Raw genomic sequence first — 20,195 nt, forward strand, 5'->3', positions numbered from 1 at the left:
CTGTGGCTCCATAAGATTGTATATATTTGCAAACTTTAAAAGCTCCTGCCTGAGGGTCTGGCTTCCAGTCTGAAACTAGATGCTAAATGAGATTCCTCCCCTTGGATCACTAACAGGTATTGGCACAACCTCAACATGGGAATATCAAGAATAATAAATCAGGTGGCTTAGACAATCACAAAGGTTTGAGAGATAGTCAAGAGTTAGGGCAAAGTTGAATGACAAGGATTATCACCTACACAAGGCCACTCCTTCAAGACAGAGAGGGAGCTGTGTCACCTAATACACATAAACAAACACAGAAAGTCAAGTAAAATAAGGAGTCAAAGAAACACGTTCCAAATAAAAAAACAAGGCAAAACCTCAGAAAAAGGCCTAAATGATAGAGGGATAAGTAATGTACCTGATAAAAAATTCAGAGTAATCGTCATAAAGACACTCACCAAACTCAGAAGAATGAACACAGTGAGAACTTCAACAAAGAGATAGAAAATATATTTAAAAAGCACCAAACAGAAGTCACAGAGGTGGAGAATACAACAGCTGAACTGAAAAATATACAAGAGGAATTCAACAGTAGACTTGGTGAAGTAGAACTATTGATCAGTGAGGAGTAAGATAAAGCAATGAAACTCACCCAAACAGAAGAGCAAACAGAAATAAGAATTTAAAATATAAAGATAATTTAAGGAATATCTAGGACAACATCAAGTGGAATAACATTTGCATTTCTGGGGTCTTATAGAGAGAAGAAAGAGAGTAAGGGGCAGAAAACTTACCTGAAGAAATATGGCTGAAAAATTCCCTAACCTAGGAAAGGAAACCAATGTCCAGGTCCAGGATGCCCAGACAATTCCAAATAAAATGAACCCAAAGATGCTACCAAGACACATTATGATTAAAATGTCAAAAGTTAAAGAGAGAATCTTAAAAGCAGGAAGAGAAAAACAAATTGTTATGTACAAAGGAAACCCCATGAGGCTATCAGCAGAAACTCTGCAGGTCAAAAGGGAGTAGCATAAAGTATCAAAGTGCTGAAAGGAAAAAACTTCAAACCAAGAATACTCTACCCAGCAAGGTTATCATTTAGATTTGAAGGAGAGAGAAAGAGTTTTCCAGACAAGCAAAAGCTACAGAAGTCCATCACTATTAAAATGGCCTTATAAGAAATATTAAAGAGACTTCTTTAAGCTGAAAAGAAATGGCATTAATTAATAACAAGAAAACATAAGAAAGTAAAAATCTCACTGGAAAAGGTAAATATATAGTAAAGGTAGTGGACTAATAACTTATAAGGCTACTAAAAGGCTAAAAGACAAAAGTAGTAAAATTAAAAACTCTAATAATTAGCTAAGGGATACATAAAACAAAAAGATGTAAAAAGTGACACCAAAAGCATAAAATGTGTCAGGGGAGAATAAAAAATGTAGAGTTTTGGAATGTGTTCAAATTTAAGTTGCTTTCAACTTAAAGTAGACTGCTATATACATAGGATGATATATGTGAGCCTCATGATAACCACAAAGCAAGAACTTATAGCAAATACACAAAACAAAAGGAGGAAGGAATCTGAACACAACACTAAAGAAAGTCATCAAGCCACAAGGGAAAAGAGAAAGAACAAGAAAGGAAGAGAGGAACTACAAAAACAACCAGAAAACACTTAACAAAATTGCAACAAGTACATATCTACCAATAATTGCTTTAAATGTAAATTGGACTAAGTTGTCCAATCAAGAGATGTAGATTAGATGAATGGATTAAGAAACAAGACACATCTATATACCACCTACAAGAGACTCACTTTAGAAGGGCACACATAGACTGAAAGCAAAGGGATGAAAAAAGATGTTCCATGCAAATGAAAACAAAAAGAAAGCTGGTGTAGTTATACTCATATTGGACAAAATAGACTTCAGAATATTCTGTTTAAAGCAAAAATGATTAAGATCACAAACCAGCAAAAAGATACAACATTTATAAATATAAATACACCCAACATAAAAGCACCAAAATATCTAAAGCAAATATTAAAAGACCTAAAGGGCCAATTGATAGCAACATAATAATAATATGGAATTTTAACACCTCAATTACATCAATGGATACATTACCTACGTAGAAAACCATAAGGAAATATTAGCTTTAAATTTTTTTTTTTTAATGTTTATTTATTTTTGAGACAGAGAGAGACAAAGCATGAATGGGGGAGGGGCAGAGAGAGAGGGAGACACAGAATCAGAAGCAGGCTCCAGGCTCTGAGCCATCAGCCCAGAGCCCGACGCGGGGCTCGAACTCACGGACCGCGAGATCGTGACCTGAGCCGAAGTCGGACGCTCAACCGACTGAGCCACCCAGGCGCCCCGGGAAATATTAGCTTTAAATGACATGTTAGACAAGATGGACTTAATAGATATATACAGAATATTCCATCCAAAAGCATCTGAATACACATTCTTCTCAAGTACCTAGGAAACATTCTCCGGGATCAAATCACATTGTAGGACACATAACAAATCTCAATAAAGTCAACAGGACTGAAATAATATCACTCATCTTTCCTGACCACAATGGTATAAAACTAGAAATCACAAGAAGAAAACTGGAACAACTACAGGTACATGGAGATTAAACAACATATTACTGAACAACTACTAAGTCACTGAAGAAATCAAAGGAGAAATAACAAAATATCTAAAGACTAATGAAAGCAGAAATATACCAAAATCTATGTGATACAGTAAAAGAGGTTCTAAGAGACAAATTTCATAGCAATACCTCAAGAAATAAGAGAAATATCAAATAAACACTTTAACTTTACACCTAAAGAAACAAGACAAAGAAGAACACATGAAGCCCAAAGTTAGGAGAAAGAAGGAAATAATAAAGATCAGAGTGGATAAATAAAAGAGAGACTTAAAAAGACAAATGGTCAATGAAACTAAGAGCTGGTTCTTTGAAAAGGTAAATAAAATTGACAAACCTTTAGCTAGATTCCCCAAGAGAAAAAAGAAAGATGGCTCAAATAAATTCAGAAATTAAAGGGGAGAAGTTACAACTTCTCAGAAATACGAAGGATCACAAGAGGATACTAAGAACAATTATATGACAACAAATTGGACAGTGCAGAAGAAATGGATAAATTCCTAGAAGTTTACAATCTTCCAAGACTGAATCATGAAGAAATAGAAACTCTGAACATACTGATTACTACTAAAGAGATCAAATCAATAATCAAAAATCTCTCAACAAACAGAAGTCCAGGACCAGATGGTTTCACTGGAGAATTCTACCAAAAATTCAAAGATTGAATACCTATCTTTCCCAGACTCTTTAAACACTATTTTTTAAAAGTTTATTTATTTTTGGAGAAGGGTGGGGGGAGAGCACACAAGCAGGGGAAGGGCAGAGAGAGGGAGAGAGAGAATCCCAAGCAGGCTTCTGCTATCAGCAAGGAACCCAATGCGGGGCTTGATCCCATGAACCATGAGATCATGACCTGAGCTGAAATCAAGAGTGGGATGCTTAACCAACTGAGCCACTCAGGCGCCCCCTTCCCAAACTCTTAAAAACAAAACAAACAAAAAACACTGAAGAGGGAAAGCTCCTAAACTCATTTTATGAGGCCAGCACTACCCTGATATCAAAATGACATAATGATACTGCACACAAAAATAGAATTACAGGCCAATATTCCTGATGATCATAGCTGCACTATACTCACAAAATACTAGCAAACTGAATTCAACAATACATTAAACGGATCATATACCAAGATCAAATAAATGGGATTTATTTCAGGGATGCATGGATGGTTAAATACCTGTAAATCAATCAACATTATGTACCACATTAACAAAATAAAAGATAAAAAGCATACAATCATCTCAATAAATGCAGAAAAAGCATTTGACAAAATGCAACATTCACTCAAGATAAAAACTCTCAACAAATTGGGTATAAAGGGAATGTACCTCAACATAATAAAGACCATAACTGACAAAATCACAGCTAATGTCATACTAGACAGTGAAAATCTAAAAGCTTTTCCTTTAGGATCAGGAACAAGACAAGGATGCCCACTATCCCTACTTTTATTCAACACAGCATTGGCAGGCTTAGCCACAAAAATTATGCAAGAAAATGAAATAAAAGGCATATAATTTGGAAATGAAGTGAAATTGTCACATTTGCAGATGACACTATTTGCGGATGACATGATACTACATATAGAAAGCATTAAAGATTGTACCAAAAGACAGTACTAATAAACGAATTCAGTAAAGCTGCAGGATGCAAAATTAATACACAAAAATCTGTTGCATTTCCATACACCAACAACAAAGTAGCAGAAAGAGAAATCAAGAGAATAATTCCATTTACAATTCTATAAAAAAGAATAAAATAGGGGTGCCTAGCTAGCTCAGTCAGTTGAGTGTACAACTCTTGATTTCAGCTCAGGTCATGATCCCAGGGTTGTGGGATGGAGCCCCATGCTGGACTCCATGCTGAGCGTGGGGCTTTCTTGGGATTCTCCTTCTCTCTCCCTCTCTGCTGCCCCCATCCCCCTTTATGCACTCTTTCTCTCTCTTTCTCTCTCTCTCTCTCTCTCTCTCTAAAAAAAATAAATAAATTTTAGGAAAAAGAGTAAGTTACCTAGAAATAAATTTAACCAAGAAGGAAGAGACCTAAAAACTGAAAAGTATAAGACATTGATGAAAGAAACTGAAGATGACATAAAAAAGTGTAAAGATATTCTAGGCTCATGGACTAGATTAATATTGTTTAAATTAAAAAAATTTTTTTTACATTTATTTTATTAGTTTTGAGAGAGTGAGACAGAGTGCAAGTGGGGAGGAACAGAGAGAGTAGGAGACACAGAATCTGAAGCAGCCTCCAGGCTCTGAGCAAGCAGTCAGCACAGAGCCTCATGCGGGGCTCAAATCCAGGAACTGTGAGATTATGACCTGAGCTGAAGTTGGATGCTTAACTGAGCCACCCAGGCACCTCTGGATTAATACTGTTTAAATGTCCATACTACTCAAAGCAATCCACAGATTCAATGTAATCCCTATTAAATTCCAAATACATTTTTCACAGAACTGAAACCAGTAATTCTAAAATTTGTATGGAACCACAAAAGATCCTGAATAGCAAAAATAACATTGACAAAGAAGAACAAAGCCAAAGGTATCACACTACTTGATTTCAAACTATACTACAAAGCTATGGTAATCAGAACACTATGACACAGACATAAAACTGACACACAGATGAGTGAAAAAGAATAGAGAGCCCAGAAATAAACCCATGCATATATATTCAATTAATTTAGAACAAAGGAGGACTACCTGGATGGTTCAGTCAGTTAAGCATCTTGATTTTGGCTCAGGTCATGATCTCCCGGTTTGTGAGTTCAAGCCCCATATTGGGCTCTGCGCTGACAGTGCAGAGCCTGCTTGGGATTCTCTCTCCCTCCCCCAAATGCACTCTCTAAATAAATAAATAAATAAAAAATATTAGGACAAAGGAGGCAAGAATATACAATGGGGAAAGGACAGTCACTTCAATAAATGGTGTTTGGAAAACTGGACAGCTACCTGCAAAAAAATGAACTGAACCACTATCTTATACCATACATAAAAATCAACTCAAAATGGACTAAAGACTTGAATGTTAAACCTGAAATCATAAAACTCCTAGAAGAAAACATAAGTGGTAAACTTCTTTACATTGGTCCAAGTGATGTTTTTTGATCTGACTCCAAAAGCAAAAGAAACAAAGCAAAAATAAACAAATGGGACAATCTTAACTAAAAAGCTTCTGCACAGCAAAGGAAACCAACAAAATGAAAATGCAACCTACTGAATGGGAAAAGATATTTGCAAGTCATATATCCAATAAAGAGATTAATATCCCATATATAAAGGATTCATACAACTCAATAATAGACAAACAATCAAATTAAAAATAGAGAGGGGTGCCTGGGTGGCTCAGTTGATTAAGTGTTTGACTTTGGCTCAGGTCATGATCTCACGGTTCATGATTTCAAGCCCCATATCAGGCTCTCTGCTGTTAGCACAGAGCTGGCTTAGATCCTCTGTCCCTCTCTCTCTCTCTCTGCCCCTCCCTGTGCTCTCTCTCTCAAAAATAAATAAACATTAAAATTTTTTTAAAGATTAAAAAAATAGGCACATATTTCATTTTATTCATGGCTGAGTAATATTCCTGTGTGTGTGTGTGTTTGTGTGTGTGTGTGTGTAGACATACATCTTTTTTTATCCATTCATCAGTCAATGGACACTTGGGCTGTTTCCATAATTTGGCTATTATAGACAATGCTGCTATAAACATCAGGGTGCATGTACCCCTTTGAATTGGTATTTTTGTATTCCTTGGGTAAATACCTGATAGTTCAACTGCTGGATCGTAGGGTAGTTCTGTTTTTAATTTTTTGAGGAACCTCCATACTGTTTCCAAAATGGCCATACCTGTTTGCATTCCCACCAACAGTGCAAGAAGGTTCCCCATTCACCACATCCTCACCACCACCTGTTGTTTCTTGTGTTGTTGATTTTAGCCATTCTTATAGGTGTGTGGTGATATCTTATTGTAGTTTTGATTTGTATATCCCTGATGATTAGTGATGTTGAGCATCTTTTCATGTGTCTGTTAGCCATCTGCATGTCTTTTTTTTTTTTTTAATTTTTTTTTTTTTAACGTTTACTTATTTTTGAGACAGAGAGAGACAGAGCATGTACAGGGGAGGGGCAGAGACAGAGGAAGACACAGAATCTGAAACAGGCTGCAGGCTCTGAGTGCTCAGCACAGAGCCCGACGCGGGGCTCGAACTCACGGGCCATGAGATCATGACCTGAGCCGAAGTCGGACGCTTAACCAACCAAGCCACCCAGGCGCCCCAATCTGCATGTCTTCTTTGGAGAAATGTCTGTTCATGTCTTCTGCCCATTTTTTAATTGGATTATTTGTCTTTCGGGGGTTGAGTTTCATAAGTTCTTTATATATTCTGGACACTAGCCCTTCATCAGATATGTCATTTGCATATATCTTCTCCCATTCTGTAGGCTGCCTTTTAGTCTTGCTGATTGTTTCCTTCGCTGTGCAGAAGCTTTTTATCTTGATGAAGTCCCAATAGTTTATTTTTGCTTTTGTTTCCTTTGCTTCAAGAGACATATCTACAATGAAATCTTGTCATTTGTGAGGACATGGATGGAGCTAGAGAGTATTGTGCTAAGCAAAATAAGTCAGAGAAAGACATTACCATATGATTTCACTCATATGTGTAATTTAAGAAACAAAATAAATGAGCAAAGAGAAAAAGAAAAGAGAGGCAAACCAAGAACAGACTCTTAATACAGAGAACCAACTGATGGTTACCAGAGGGAAGGTGGGTGGGGGGATGTGTTTAATAGGTGATGGGGATTAAGAAGCACACTTGTTTTGATAAGCACCAAGTGTTGTATGGAAGTGCAGAATCACTTTGTTGTACACCTGAAACCAATAATGCACTATATGTTATCTAACTGGAATTCAAATAAAAACTAAAAAAAATAGGCAGAGGATTTAAATAGATGTTTTTCTAAAGAAGACATACAGATAGCTAACAGGCACATGAAAAGATGCTCAACATCACGAATCATCAGGGAAATGCAAATCAAAACCACAACGAAATACGTTACACCTTTAAGAATAACTATTATCAAAAAGACAAGAAATAACAAGTATTAGGGAGGATGTGAAGAAAAGGGAACCCTACTGGTGGGAATGTAAATTGGTGCGGCCACTATGGAAATCAGTATGGAGATTCCTCAAAAAATTAAAAATAGAGCTACCATATGATCCAGCAATTTCACTACTGGCTATCTATCTGAAGAAAAAAATATTAATTCAAAAAGATATACTCACCCTATGTTCACTACAGCATTATTTACTATAGCCAAGATAATAGAAACATGTGTCTATTGATGTGTCCATTGATGGATGAATGGATAAAGATATGGTATACATATATAATGGAATATTATTCAGTTATAAAGAAGAATGATTTCTTGCCATTTGTGGCAATGGCACAATGGATGGATCTTGTATTATAATAAAAGAAATAAATCTGACAAAGAAAGACAAATACTGTATGATTTAACTTACATATTGAAACTAAAAAACAAAACAAGGGACACCTGGGTGGCTTAGTTGGTTGCGCATCCAACTTCAGCTCAGGTCATGATCTCATGGTTCGTGGGGTCCAGCCTTGTGTCGGGCTCTATGCTGACAGCTCAGAGCCTGGAACCTGCTTCGGATTCTATGTATCCCTCTCTCTCTGCCCCTCCCCTGCTCACACTCTGTCTCTGTCTCTCAAAAATAAATGAAAATGGTAAAAAAAAATTTTTTTAAATAAAACCCAGACTCATAGATATAGGGAACAGACTGGTGGTTGTTAGAGAGAAAGGGTTGGGAGGATGCGAAATGAGTGAAGGGTATTCAGAAGTACAAACTTCCAGTTATAAAATAAATAAACCATGGGGATGTAGTATACAGCGTGGGAAATACAGTCAATAATAGAGTATTAACTTTGTAAGGTGACAAATGGTAATTAGACTTATTGTGGTGACCACTTTGCAATGTATACAAATGTCAAATCCCTATGTTGTACACCTGAAACTAATATGATATATATGTTAATTATGAAAAAATAGAATTCTGTGCCATATGGCCAAACAGCATTTCTAATACTGGTTATTTTTCATATTTGCTAATCATTAGTATTTTTTACCTTAAAAAGTCAACTTAATGTACTGAAGGGCAAGTTGATAATTCATCAAGGGCATTAGAAATCTGCATTCACTTTGATTCAGTAATTCCATTTCTAAGTATTAGTCCTAAAAAATAATAATGGATGTGCACAAAATTTGGTTTTAATGATGCTCACTGTAGTGTGTTCATAAAAGTATTAATTAAAAAGATAGCAGAGAGGGGCACCTGGGTGGCTCAGTCGGTTAAGCATCTGACTCTTGGTTTCAGCTCAGGTAATGATCTCACGGTTTGTGGTTTTGAGCCCCATAAGGGGCTCTGTGCTAATGGTGCGGAGCCTGCCTGGGATTTTCTCTCTGCGCCCCTCACCGCCCCCAAGCCCCGCCCCACTCCTGGGCACTCTCTCAAGATAAATAAATAAGCTTAAAAAAAAAAAAAGGTAGCATAGAATAAAGACTATTTCAAAAGAGGCATGGTTCAATTAACCATGGAGATCCATACAATGGAATGAATGATAACAACCTATTAAAAAATATTTTGTAATTGAATATGTAATGATATGGGAAGATACATTAAGGGAAAAACATATTAAGTACATTATGATACTATTTTGGATTTTAAAAAAGTATGTGATGTGATGTGATCTGTGGGTGTGTATCAATAAAGACTCCCATGTTATATACCAAAATATAATAGCGATACTTTCTAGTTGGTCCTTTATATGCAACTTTTGTTCTTTCTTTTTGCTTTTCTATTTCCTAAATTTTTAAAAAAATTTTTTAAATGTTTGTTTATTTTTTTAGAGGGAGATAGAATCCAAAGCAGGTTCTGCACTGTCATTGCAAAACCCCATGTGGGGCTTGAATCCACAAACCCAACCATGAGATCACGACCTGAGCTGAAGTCGGACATTCAACCTACTGAGCCACCCAGGCACCCGTCTATTTTCTAAATTTTTCATAAGAATCTCTCACTTTTGCAATATGGAAAAAAATTACTAAAAATAAGTACACAATGCGCAGTGAACTAAAATCTTGAAAACATGAAGACATACTCTGGCCAAAGAGAAGAAATCCCTTCAGCTTGTTTACAGAGTAAAAGATCCAACACACAGATGTGCTCATTAGTTTCCCAGACACTCCCTGAATTCACATGGTTTTTGCCACAGGCTCATGTGAAACTTAGAGAAGTATTTAGCGATGAGCACAGAAAAAGCTGAACAAAATATGGCAAACTTGGGAATCCTAAAAATGCAGGAAAATTTTCTTCTTATTCCTTTATTAAAGCAGACAGAAATGAAACTTCTTCTCACAGTCTTAAGAAACCTCAAGAGATTTAAATGCTTTTACAAAGAAAGCATGCTCTTAAAAGATTTAAATAATGTAATTTTCTGTCTTTTTGAAAGGTTCAAAAATATTTTATTAGGCAATAATTGGGTTTCAGTTTATTAGATTACTGTAATCATACAAAGTGTTATCTGAATGTTTTATTTATTATGATATGGAAAATCTGACAATTTTAATAACATTTATCACAAATAAACACATTCTGGTCTTTATATTATTTCTAACCCCTTCACTAAGCACACTTTCCCAGGAGAAACTGGATCCTTCTAAAATTAATTTTCACTACTAATCTTTAAAAAGGCAAAACAGTATAAGGAAATTCTAGATGAAAAGTTTAGTAAGCAGCCTTATTTGCAATAGAACAGAACCTAAGAAATCTACAATAAATGTCTCTAAGTGCTTATCAGGCTCACTGTCATCTCAATGTTGTGTGTTAAACGTAAAACCTACCTCTTCATATCCTCCCCCCACAGTATTCTATCAACAAATACACCTCAAATACACCACGATATACCTCAACAAAACAAAATGAAACAAAGATTCTTCTGGACTTCTTTGTCATGTCATAAGGGCATTTGTCATAGCATTATCATTTTATCAGTTACTTATATAGAACAACCTCCAAGTTCAGGTTCTTATTAGCTCCTTCCTGGGTTATTTTAACAGACTCCTACTTTGTCTCCCCACTTCTAGTCTATCCCCACTTGAATCTGACAAACATCAGCCCGCTAGCCATCTTCAATACCATTTTAATCACATTACACCTTAGTGCAAGAATCTCAAATTGACTTTTATCCAATGAGCAGTGGAAAGCAAACTCTTTGTAATGGTTTCAAAGTCTTTATCTTTGCTTCTGTTCGGTGTGAACTCTCTCTGCAATCAGGCTGATCTGTCACCAGCTCCTACTGATAACCTGCTCAAGCTGCCCTCTCACCCTCACTTCCTTGTCAATGCAAATTCAGCCTCCTGGCATGCTCAGCTGAAAAGCCAATATGGTTTTCAGTAACCATTTCAGCTGCAAATAAATTCTCTACCTACAGAATTTCAACAACACTCATATACTGTCTCACCCATTGATTAGCCACTAAATCATACTGTCTCCTACTGGTAAGCAATTATACATCTATGATCTAATTTCATTAAGTAGAGCTAATTCATTTATGGGCATTTTTATTTGTTGTCCTTCTCAGAGCCCCTGATACACAGTTAGAAACCTGGTAAATGCTCAATTAATATTTGGTGAGCAATGAATGATCTGCATCTTTAATTTCTGTATAAAGCTAAATATATTTATAATTTGAGATGTACCTCTAAGGCTTTTCTCTAAAAAAATGAATTATTATTTTATGTACATTCATGCATCAGGGGTCTCCAAGAATATCCCCAGGTTGAGTGATCCACTGGGAAGACTCATAAGACTCAGCATATAGTCATACTCATTTCTAAGATGTATTATAGTGAAAGGACACAAAGCAGAATCAGTAAAGGGAAAAGGTTCATGGACCAAAGTCCTTGGAAACCATGGGCAAGTTTCTAAGTCTTCCCAGTGGAGTCACCCAGAACACAGTTTCTCTGGCATCAAATTGTGGCAACACCTGTCATCTACCAAGGAAGCTCATTTGGTGATGGTCATATAGCCACCCTTCCCCTGGCACAGACCAAAATTCCAGACTCCTAGAAAGTATTCAGCATAAATCACATTGTTTGTAGTCTAGGCAGTGAGACACTCTAAAGTTTTACATCAGTGTAGGGAACTGGTGACCATTCAAGTTCCCTGATGCCAGCAAAAACATTGTAAGCAGGCCTTTTTAAGAAATTAGTTTTGGGCCTGCTATGTTAACCCTTTTCTATGAAGTTAATTTCATATATTTTTTAAAAATGTTTATTTATTTTTGAGAGAGTGAGACAGAGCGTGAACAGGGGAGGGCCAGAGAGAGGGAGACACAGAATTGGAAGCAGACTCCAGGCTCTGAGCTGTCAGCACAGAGCCCAATCAGGGCTCGAACTCAGGAACTATGAATCATGACCTGAGCTGAAGTTGGATGCCCAACCAACTGAGCCACCCAGGTGCCCCAATTTCATATTTTTTATGGGAGAAATGTTATAGCGTTAGCCATATTTGATTTATAGGAGGCACATAAAGTTATTTAAAAAAATTAAATTCTAGCATTTAATTACAGATGCAATGCCTAGCTTGGTACCCAATAATTAAAAATTAGGTAATTTAAAAATAATTCACATCCTTTAGATATTTCAGGTTTTTTTCTCCCCTTGTAGAATAAGGTACATTTTTCAATTTTTTTTAATGTTTATTTATTTTTGAGAGAGACAGAGCGTGAGTGGGGGAAGGGAAGAGAGATAGAGGGAGACACAGAATCTGAAGCAGGCTCCAGGCTCTGAGCTGTCAGCACAGAGCCTGACGTGGGGCTTGAACTCACAGACCGCGAAATCATGACCTGAGCCGAAGTCTGACACTTAACTATTTGAGCCACCCAGGCGCCCCTAAGGTATCGTTTTCAAACCAACACTTTTGTAATTGTCAGGATAAAGGAGTTAAGTATCAACATCTAAAGGAAGCAAACCCTCTCAGACAAGCTCCTCGTCTTCTCTTTAAATGTCAATTGGGTGCTAGAGCACTGTGATATCTGTTTTTGGTACATCAACTTACTAAATCCTCACAACAACCCCATATGCCAGTGATGGTTTCTATTTTGTAGATGCAATCTTTGAGAGGCTGAGTAACCTACCCAGGTTTACCACGGTGGAGTCAGGATTTAGGCTCAGATCTGCCTTATCCTAAGTCCTTGCTCTTAGCTTTACACAAACTACCTCTCCCTAACAAGGCACAGGCTCCTTATGAATCCTTTCCCTCAAAACTACAGGGGTTTTTATTTGGCCACATAGAGCACTATTCTCAACCCTACTGATTTTCATTAAGGTCACATTTTTGTTGGAAGAGAAGGGGGTAAATTTAACCCAGGATACTCTGCTTTTTCCTTTCCAACTCTTGCAAATTAGAAATCAAATTATACCCCTTGCTTGTTAAAACCATTAGGAAGCTCCCTACTCAGTACAGCACACTTTTCTCCTTCATCTGGCATCAATCTGAAATCAGACAGACCCATATCAAGATCTTGGCATTTCACTTACCACATGTGGATGCCTTGGGAAAGTTAACCTGAGTCTCCGTTTATTCATTCATAAAATGTGAATCCCTACCTCACAGGTTTTCTGTGAGAATGAAATAAGGTAATAAGCTTAAAGGACCCAACTTACATGTATTCGCTGAATAAATGATTACCTGCAACACTGAAATAACGGATTTGTCAGTAGCAAGCCAAATCAATAATCTGAGGGAGGAAAGAGTTAAGAGAGAAGTAGTGCCCTGACCACCAGGTGTCATCACTGGCCCAGAAGAGCTGGCCTAACAGCCATTAGTGGGGCATGTGACCCTGCAGCAAACAGGGTAAGATCCAGGATAAGGCAGTCATTTGTACCTACAGGACATTCAAGAATTGGCTTTGGTTTTTCAACACTTTAGGAGCTGGTACAATAGTTGGTGCACCATTTTAAGTTACACTGTTCTCCTACCAGTGTGTTAAAATGATTGCAGTGTAATTAATTAGCTGAATAGCCACAAAAGATTTGTCATCAGTTTAATTTTTAAAAGTATCCTTGGCTGACTGTTTTTTAATTCTGAGAGTCAATAATGTTTTATAAATCCTTGGCTTCAGCCAACTAGCCATTACATTTTCTGGCTTCTACAGGCTTCAGTGTTGCCATTGTAGACAATCTTCTGGCCCCAATTTCACAACCTATTTATCTTATTCTCTTTACATTAATAGGGATGACAGATCAAAAGAAAGCAGAATATTTTTTAGGGTAAAAATAAAGTTCATGAACAGTAAATTTAGGCAAAATAAGTATTAATTGTTAATCTCCTTTCTTGATCTCAGGAACTTAAAAGTTCATTTTTAAAAATTATGTAAATTTCCTATTTTCTTAAAGAACACTTACCTTAGGGCAAATCTGTCAACCTACCCAATAGACCTTAAATTACTTAAGGAACACTATCACCCTTGACTTCAGTCCGCAATCTGCCAACGACTCTCCCTGAGAGTGCCTTGGGGTTCATTTCAAAATGAGCACAGGTCTGGGCTCTCCTTCTGGTTCCAAGTCCTTTATACTGAGAGCCACTAGTGGCCACCTCAAGGCTGGTAATTCAGTGAGTGTTGAGCGCGTAACTGGAGACGCAGCTCTCCGATGAGGCACAGACTGTTGTCTCATCTGCCAGGGAACACTTGACTGAAGTCAAGACAAGCCTGATCAGGCCTACCCTGGCCACATCCTGGGCTTCTGAGTACCCCCCCTCCCCCCCCAGTAAGAAACAAAAGAAAAGGAGTTAATGCTAAGCACAGGTTTCTGTTCAGAGCGAGGGCTCTTGGAACGCAAGAGGTTTGGGTTATTTTTGTTTCTGTTTCAATAACAGTTCAATTTCCACTTTGCATTTCACAAATACGTAAATGTCTTAAGAGAAACCAGAAGCATTCTCTCCCTTCTGGCCACTGCACCCATTCCTAGAGAATTTAGGAGGGAAGAGTAGATACCAGGAACCATCTGGAATCAGGAGAGCAGGAGCCAAGCCCAGCTGGGATGGACCCATTTGCGAAGCACTTTGTGCAGATCAATAAACTCCTGACTGATTTCAGACTGGGTCCCTAGAGGACGAGGAGCTCACGAGGCTGGCCTTCCCCCTGAAGTAAACGGGCCAAGGAAAGACAAGCTGCCCATGAAACAAACCCCTTCGGGGCAGGCGGAACGGCTCGGGAGGCGCCGAGGGCGAGTTACCTGGGGGACTCCGCGGTGAAGCTGCCGCCGTCCAGCAGCCGCATCTTGCAGAAGAGGACCCCATTGACGAAGGGCACCGAGGAGAGCTCCTCGAGCTCAAAGTCCACCTTAAACTTAAACTTCTTCTTCTTCATCATCGTGAGAGCCAAACGCCGGCGAGCGGGATGCGGGGGCGGCCCCAAGGGGCGCGCGGACCGGCGCCGCCGCCTCAGCTCGCCGGAGACCCGGGTCCGCGCAGCCCCAGGGCCAGGGCCAGGGCCGCGAGCTGCGCGCGGGGGCGCGGCCGGGGGGCGCCGCGGGCCGGCTAGAGCCGGGGCAGGGGCCGCCGCCGCCTCCGCCGCCGCCTCTCGCGGCAGCCCGGGCCGGAGCGCGGCGGCGAGGACCCCGCCCGCCCGCGAAGAGCGATCGTGCTGCAGCTCGCCTGGGCGGTGGGCGCCTTTTCGGTGTGCAGCTCGCCGCCGCCGCCGCGCGTCTGAGAGCCCAGAGAGGCGAAGACTTGAAGACTGCCGTTGCCGCCGCCTCCTCAGCGCCAACGGGGCCAGAGGCGCCCCCAGCGGCGGCGGCCAGCAGCGCACCGCGGGGCGGAAGCGGGAGGGCGGGCGAGGAAATTCGGGGCGGGCGGGCGCTTCGCCGGGAAATTGACCCACGAGGGCAGTTAGAGCGTCACGCCTCTCTGGGGTTAAAAAAAGACAAAACCCAACCAAAATGGAGCTTCCTTCTACAGCTTCCCCCCAGCCTTCTTTCAGTTTTTGCTTCGCCTCCTTTCTCCCTTCCCCCTCCAGTGATTTTTTCCACCCCTCTTGAGTTTGAGAGTCATGGGTTAATAGGGTTAATCAGAATCTCCACGACGTTACTTTCGTCAAATTGAAATCCTATAACTAAGATTTCCTTTAGGTATTCTGAAGTCAGGAGGTTTCTAATATTAGGACGAGGTAGGAAAAAGGAAAGGGATTAAAATGTGTGGAGGGCCTACCAAGTGCACAGGCACTCAACTGCTGTGGACACATTTTCTCCTTTATGTGTATGTAGGTATGTATGTATGTGAAGTTATTTATTTATTTTTGAAAGAGAGAGGAAGAGACAGAGAACACAAGGGGGGGGGGGGGGGGGGGACGGTGGAGGAAGAGGGAGAGACACAGAATCAGAAGCAGGCTCCAGGCTCCAAGCTGTCAGCACAGCCAGACATGGGGCTGGAACTCAGGAACTGTTAGATCATGACGTTAGGGGAAGTCAGACGCTCAACCAACTGAGCCACCCAGGTGCCCTGTCTTATTTATACTTTAATTCCTATCCCTAGAATAAAAGACTATAGGAAGGGTTAAAAGAATACTTTCCCTTTTAAATTGTGGCTGTTGATAACAAAGAACTGAAAAGCCTGAAAATAAAGCCTCCTTAGATGCATAGCAATTACCTTCTTTCCATAGGCATGCATATGTTATTACAATATATTTGCCTACTTGGATACATAAAGTTAGTGTTTTCAAACTGAATTGTCCTTTCAAGTCAAATATTCCCTCCCACTAATCTCTGAAAGCTGTAATTGAAGAGCTTCTCATTCTCAGTTCACTCTTTTATTCATGCATTCATTTATATAAAATAGTTTTTAATTTCCTAAAATGTCAGTCATTGGCTAGACCCAGTGATCAAAAAACCAAAAACCTGCCCTCAAGAATTTTACAACTTAGTGAGAGACATATATAAAGCAGTCATTAAAAACTAAATCTAGCATCAAGTTGTGTTTGTTCAGAATGAAGAAGCAATTTGTCTAGAACTCAGAAGAGGAAACAATTAAGTGAAGTTGACACTTTCTGGATAAGGATGAATAGGATTTTCCCGTGTTCAGGGTGGAAGAAATAGAAGACCCAGAGGCAGAGTACAGGAGTTTGGGGCTGGGGGTTTGGTAGTGGATAAAGTTGGCTGCCCAACAGGACAGGGAGGAAAGGCAGTGGGAAGAGTTAAGGGGACTTTGGGGTATGTAATTTGGACAATTAGATGCATGTTAATTCCATTGGTTGAGTTTTGGAAGCAGGAGGAGGGCAGGCTGGGAATGGAAGAGATAATGAGTCTTTATTTGAATTGCCTGTGAGATATACAGGGTGAGGAGGGCGGCCTTAGCTCAGGTGAAAGGTTAAGATTGAAAACATGTGGAATTTAGAGTATTTTCTCTGATGGCTGAAGCCCCAGAGGTGGATAAAAATGAGTTACTTTGAACAACATTTCATGGGTAGATGGGAGAAGAGGAGCCTATGAAGGTGCCTGAGACAGTCAAAGAAAGAGGAGATCAAGAGAGATGACCTGAAAACCAAGAGTTTTAATCATTTGAAATTTATAGTTATTAAGACCTACTGTGTGCCAGGCACTATACTCAGTACTAGAGATAGGAATGAACAAGACAAACGGGGGCTTATAAATGAATGGAGGATAGCATAGATACGCAAACAGAACATTGAGAGAGAGAGAGAGAGAGCGCGTGCGCGCACGCCACGGTCCCTGGAGAACAGAGGAGGGAGTTTCCAGAAAGCCTGCAGAGCATTCCTGGAGGATTTAGACTAAAAAGAATCTATTTGAAGATCTAGGAGGTCATTGGTACCATTGGCAAGAGAAGTCCCCTTAAAAGGTGGTGGCCAATTAAGATTCAAATGGTCCGGGAAGTAAATTAAAGGTAGTAATGAGAACTGGGTGACTAAAATTTTTTTATGATTTTTGTCAGTGAATGAGAAGAGATAGGACAGTAGGTAGAGGAGGAGGCTTCAGGCTTTTTCAATAACATTTGGGTACTATCTAAGATTTGTTGAGAGCCTGTTATATACCAAGCAGCTTAATAGGCCCTAGAGATCTGAGTTGCTGTCCCAGTTTTATATGCTACAGTCTACCAGAGGACACAGGTAAGTCCCCAGGCAGTTGCAGTACGATGTAACTTCGAGTTCTATCTATATGTGCTGGTAAATAGAGGTTTCCTTGGGAACACATAATAACCTCTAACTCTTATGGAAGAGTTTCTGGGGTAAGTGACATTTACGCTGATGTCTGAATGATGAGAGTGGGGGGTAGGGAGCAGTTTCCAGGAAGAAGGTACTGCATGTGCAAAGGCTCAGAGGAAGAGAGACCATGTTGCAAGAGGAACTGAAAGTAGTTTAGTCTGGCCACAACTTAGAGTGGGGTGTGGTGACAAGGATATAATAGCCAGCCTTAGACATTTTAACACAGAGGAATGATATATTTTGATTTGCATTTTATAAAGACCTTCAGCTGGAGGAGGGAGAGAGTTAGTAGCACTCTCTTTTTGATCCATGGTGTGATTATTAAACACCTTTTATGAATCAAAGTCCAGGCAAAAAACAGATATCATACTCAAAATTTTTACATGAGGAAAGTTTAATAAAAGGACTCTTTACTGAGGGCAGGGTAAGAGACCCACAGTTTGGTGGGGAGTTGAAATGAGGGGGGATAAATATCCTGACCTCTCTCACTTCCTGCCTCTGAGCTCCTGCTGGTACCTCCCATGATCCAAAGGCAGAGGGCAAAGGAACCTGGAAGATGCAGTTCATAGAGGATGGCCTTCTGGAACCCAGAGTAAGGCACAGAGGGGTAGAGAGAAGTTAAAGGTAAGGAGACAGAAAGCTACCAGCCCATACCTGATTCAGTCAGGTTCACCATCAGGACCTGAAACCACTCTACATATTTCAAAAAACAAAACTATATCAGGCAATTCAGTGCTTCAAACCCCTGAAAGGGCTGGAGGAATGGAAGTCAACAGACTATTGAATTCAAGGTCACATCATTTATAGTAAACATTACTAGTGTTCACTAATATCTCCTTTGTTGCCTGGGCCTATGGAAGATTACCTTTCCTGATCCTCTTGCAGTTAGGTGGGGCCACGTGACTAGCTCTAGCCAATCAAACGTGAGAAGTAATGTGTCACTTCAAGAATGAGGCAGTGAAAAGCCTTTGAAAAGTTTTCTAGACGTTCTCTTCCTTGCCACAATAGTCATAGAGGAAATATTGGGTTAAAATGTAGTAGACACAAGATCGAAGCAGCCCAGACCACTGAGTCAGCACATGAAGAACAACTAACCACACCCATAGTAAAGTTCTGCCCCCCCCCAGTTTTGTTGAGATATAATTGACATATAACATTAGATTAGTCCAAGATGTACAATATAATGATGTGATATAGGTATAATTATGAAGTGATTACCCTAAGTTTAGTTAATATCAATCACCTCACATAGTTTCAAATTTGTTTTCTTGTGATGAGAACTTCAAGATCTACTCTCTTAACAACTTTAAAATACACAGTACAGGGGCGCCTGGGTGGCTCAGTTGGTTGGGCAGCCGACTTCAGCTCGGGTCATGATCTCGCGGTCCGTGAGTTCGAGCCCCGCATCGGGCTCTGTGCTGACAGCTCAGAGCCTGGAGCCTGTTTCGGATTCTGTGTCTCCCTCTCTCTGACCCTCCCCCGTTCATGCTCTGTCTCTCTCTGTCTCAAAAATAAATTAACGTTAAAAAAAATAAAAAAAAAATAAAATACACAGTACAGTATTAACTACAGTCACTATGGTATATATTACATCTCAGAACTTATTTATCTTATAACTTTGACCCCCTACACCTGTTTTGCCTTCCCCTCTCCCCACATTTCTGGCAGTCTGTTCTCTGTGTCTATGAATTTGGTTTTGCTGTTGTTGTTGTTTGTTTTTTAGATTCCATATATAAGTGAGATCATGCAGCATTTGTCTTCCTGTGTCTGACTTATTTCACTTAGCATAGTGTCCTCAAGGTCCATCCATATTGTTCCAAGTGGCAGGGTGTCTTTCTTTTTTATGGCTAAATAAGACGTCATTGTATAAACATACCACATTTTTTTTATATTTTCAGCTATTGATGGACACTTAAATTTATTTCCATGAGTTGGTTATTATAAATAATTATCATGAACATGGGAGGGCAGATATATATATATTTTTTAATATTTTTTTAACGTTTATTTATTTTTGAGACAGAGAGAGGCAGAGCATGAACGGGGGAGGGTCAGAGAGAGAGGGAGACACAGAATCAGAAGCAGGCTCCAGGCTCTGGGCCATCATCAGCCCAGAGCCCGACGCGGGGCTCGAACTCACGGACCGTGAGATCGTGACCTGAGCTGAAGTCGGACGCTTAACCAACTGAGCCACCCAGGCGCCCCAGGGCAGATATATATTTTAATGTTTATCTATTGAGAGAGAGAGAGA

General features: G+C 39.7%; 1 protein-coding gene across 2 annotated transcripts in view; it reads right to left on the reverse strand.

Moving 5' to 3' along the window:
* EEIG2 (EEIG family member 2) overlaps window positions 1-15,426 on the reverse strand; it is a 100,387-nt gene extending 84,961 nt beyond the window's left edge. For both annotated transcript variants that reach the window (XR_008418291.1, XM_019457693.2), the window contains exon 1: window positions 14,964-15,426. Coding sequence is in view for 1 of the 2 variants with exons in the window: in XM_019457693.2 (XP_019313238.2) it covers window positions 14,964-15,100 (137 nt within the window). In the remaining variant the exon portion in view is untranslated. The remainder of the gene's footprint in view (window positions 1-14,963) is intronic.
* Between the last annotated feature and the right edge of the window lie 4,769 nt (window positions 15,427-20,195).

Source organism: Panthera pardus, unplaced genomic scaffold, assembly GCF_024362965.1.
Source record: "Panthera pardus isolate Hobbes unplaced genomic scaffold, ASM2436296v1 HiC_scaffold_11, whole genome shotgun sequence".
Lineage (NCBI taxonomy): Eukaryota > Metazoa > Chordata > Mammalia > Carnivora > Felidae > Panthera > Panthera pardus.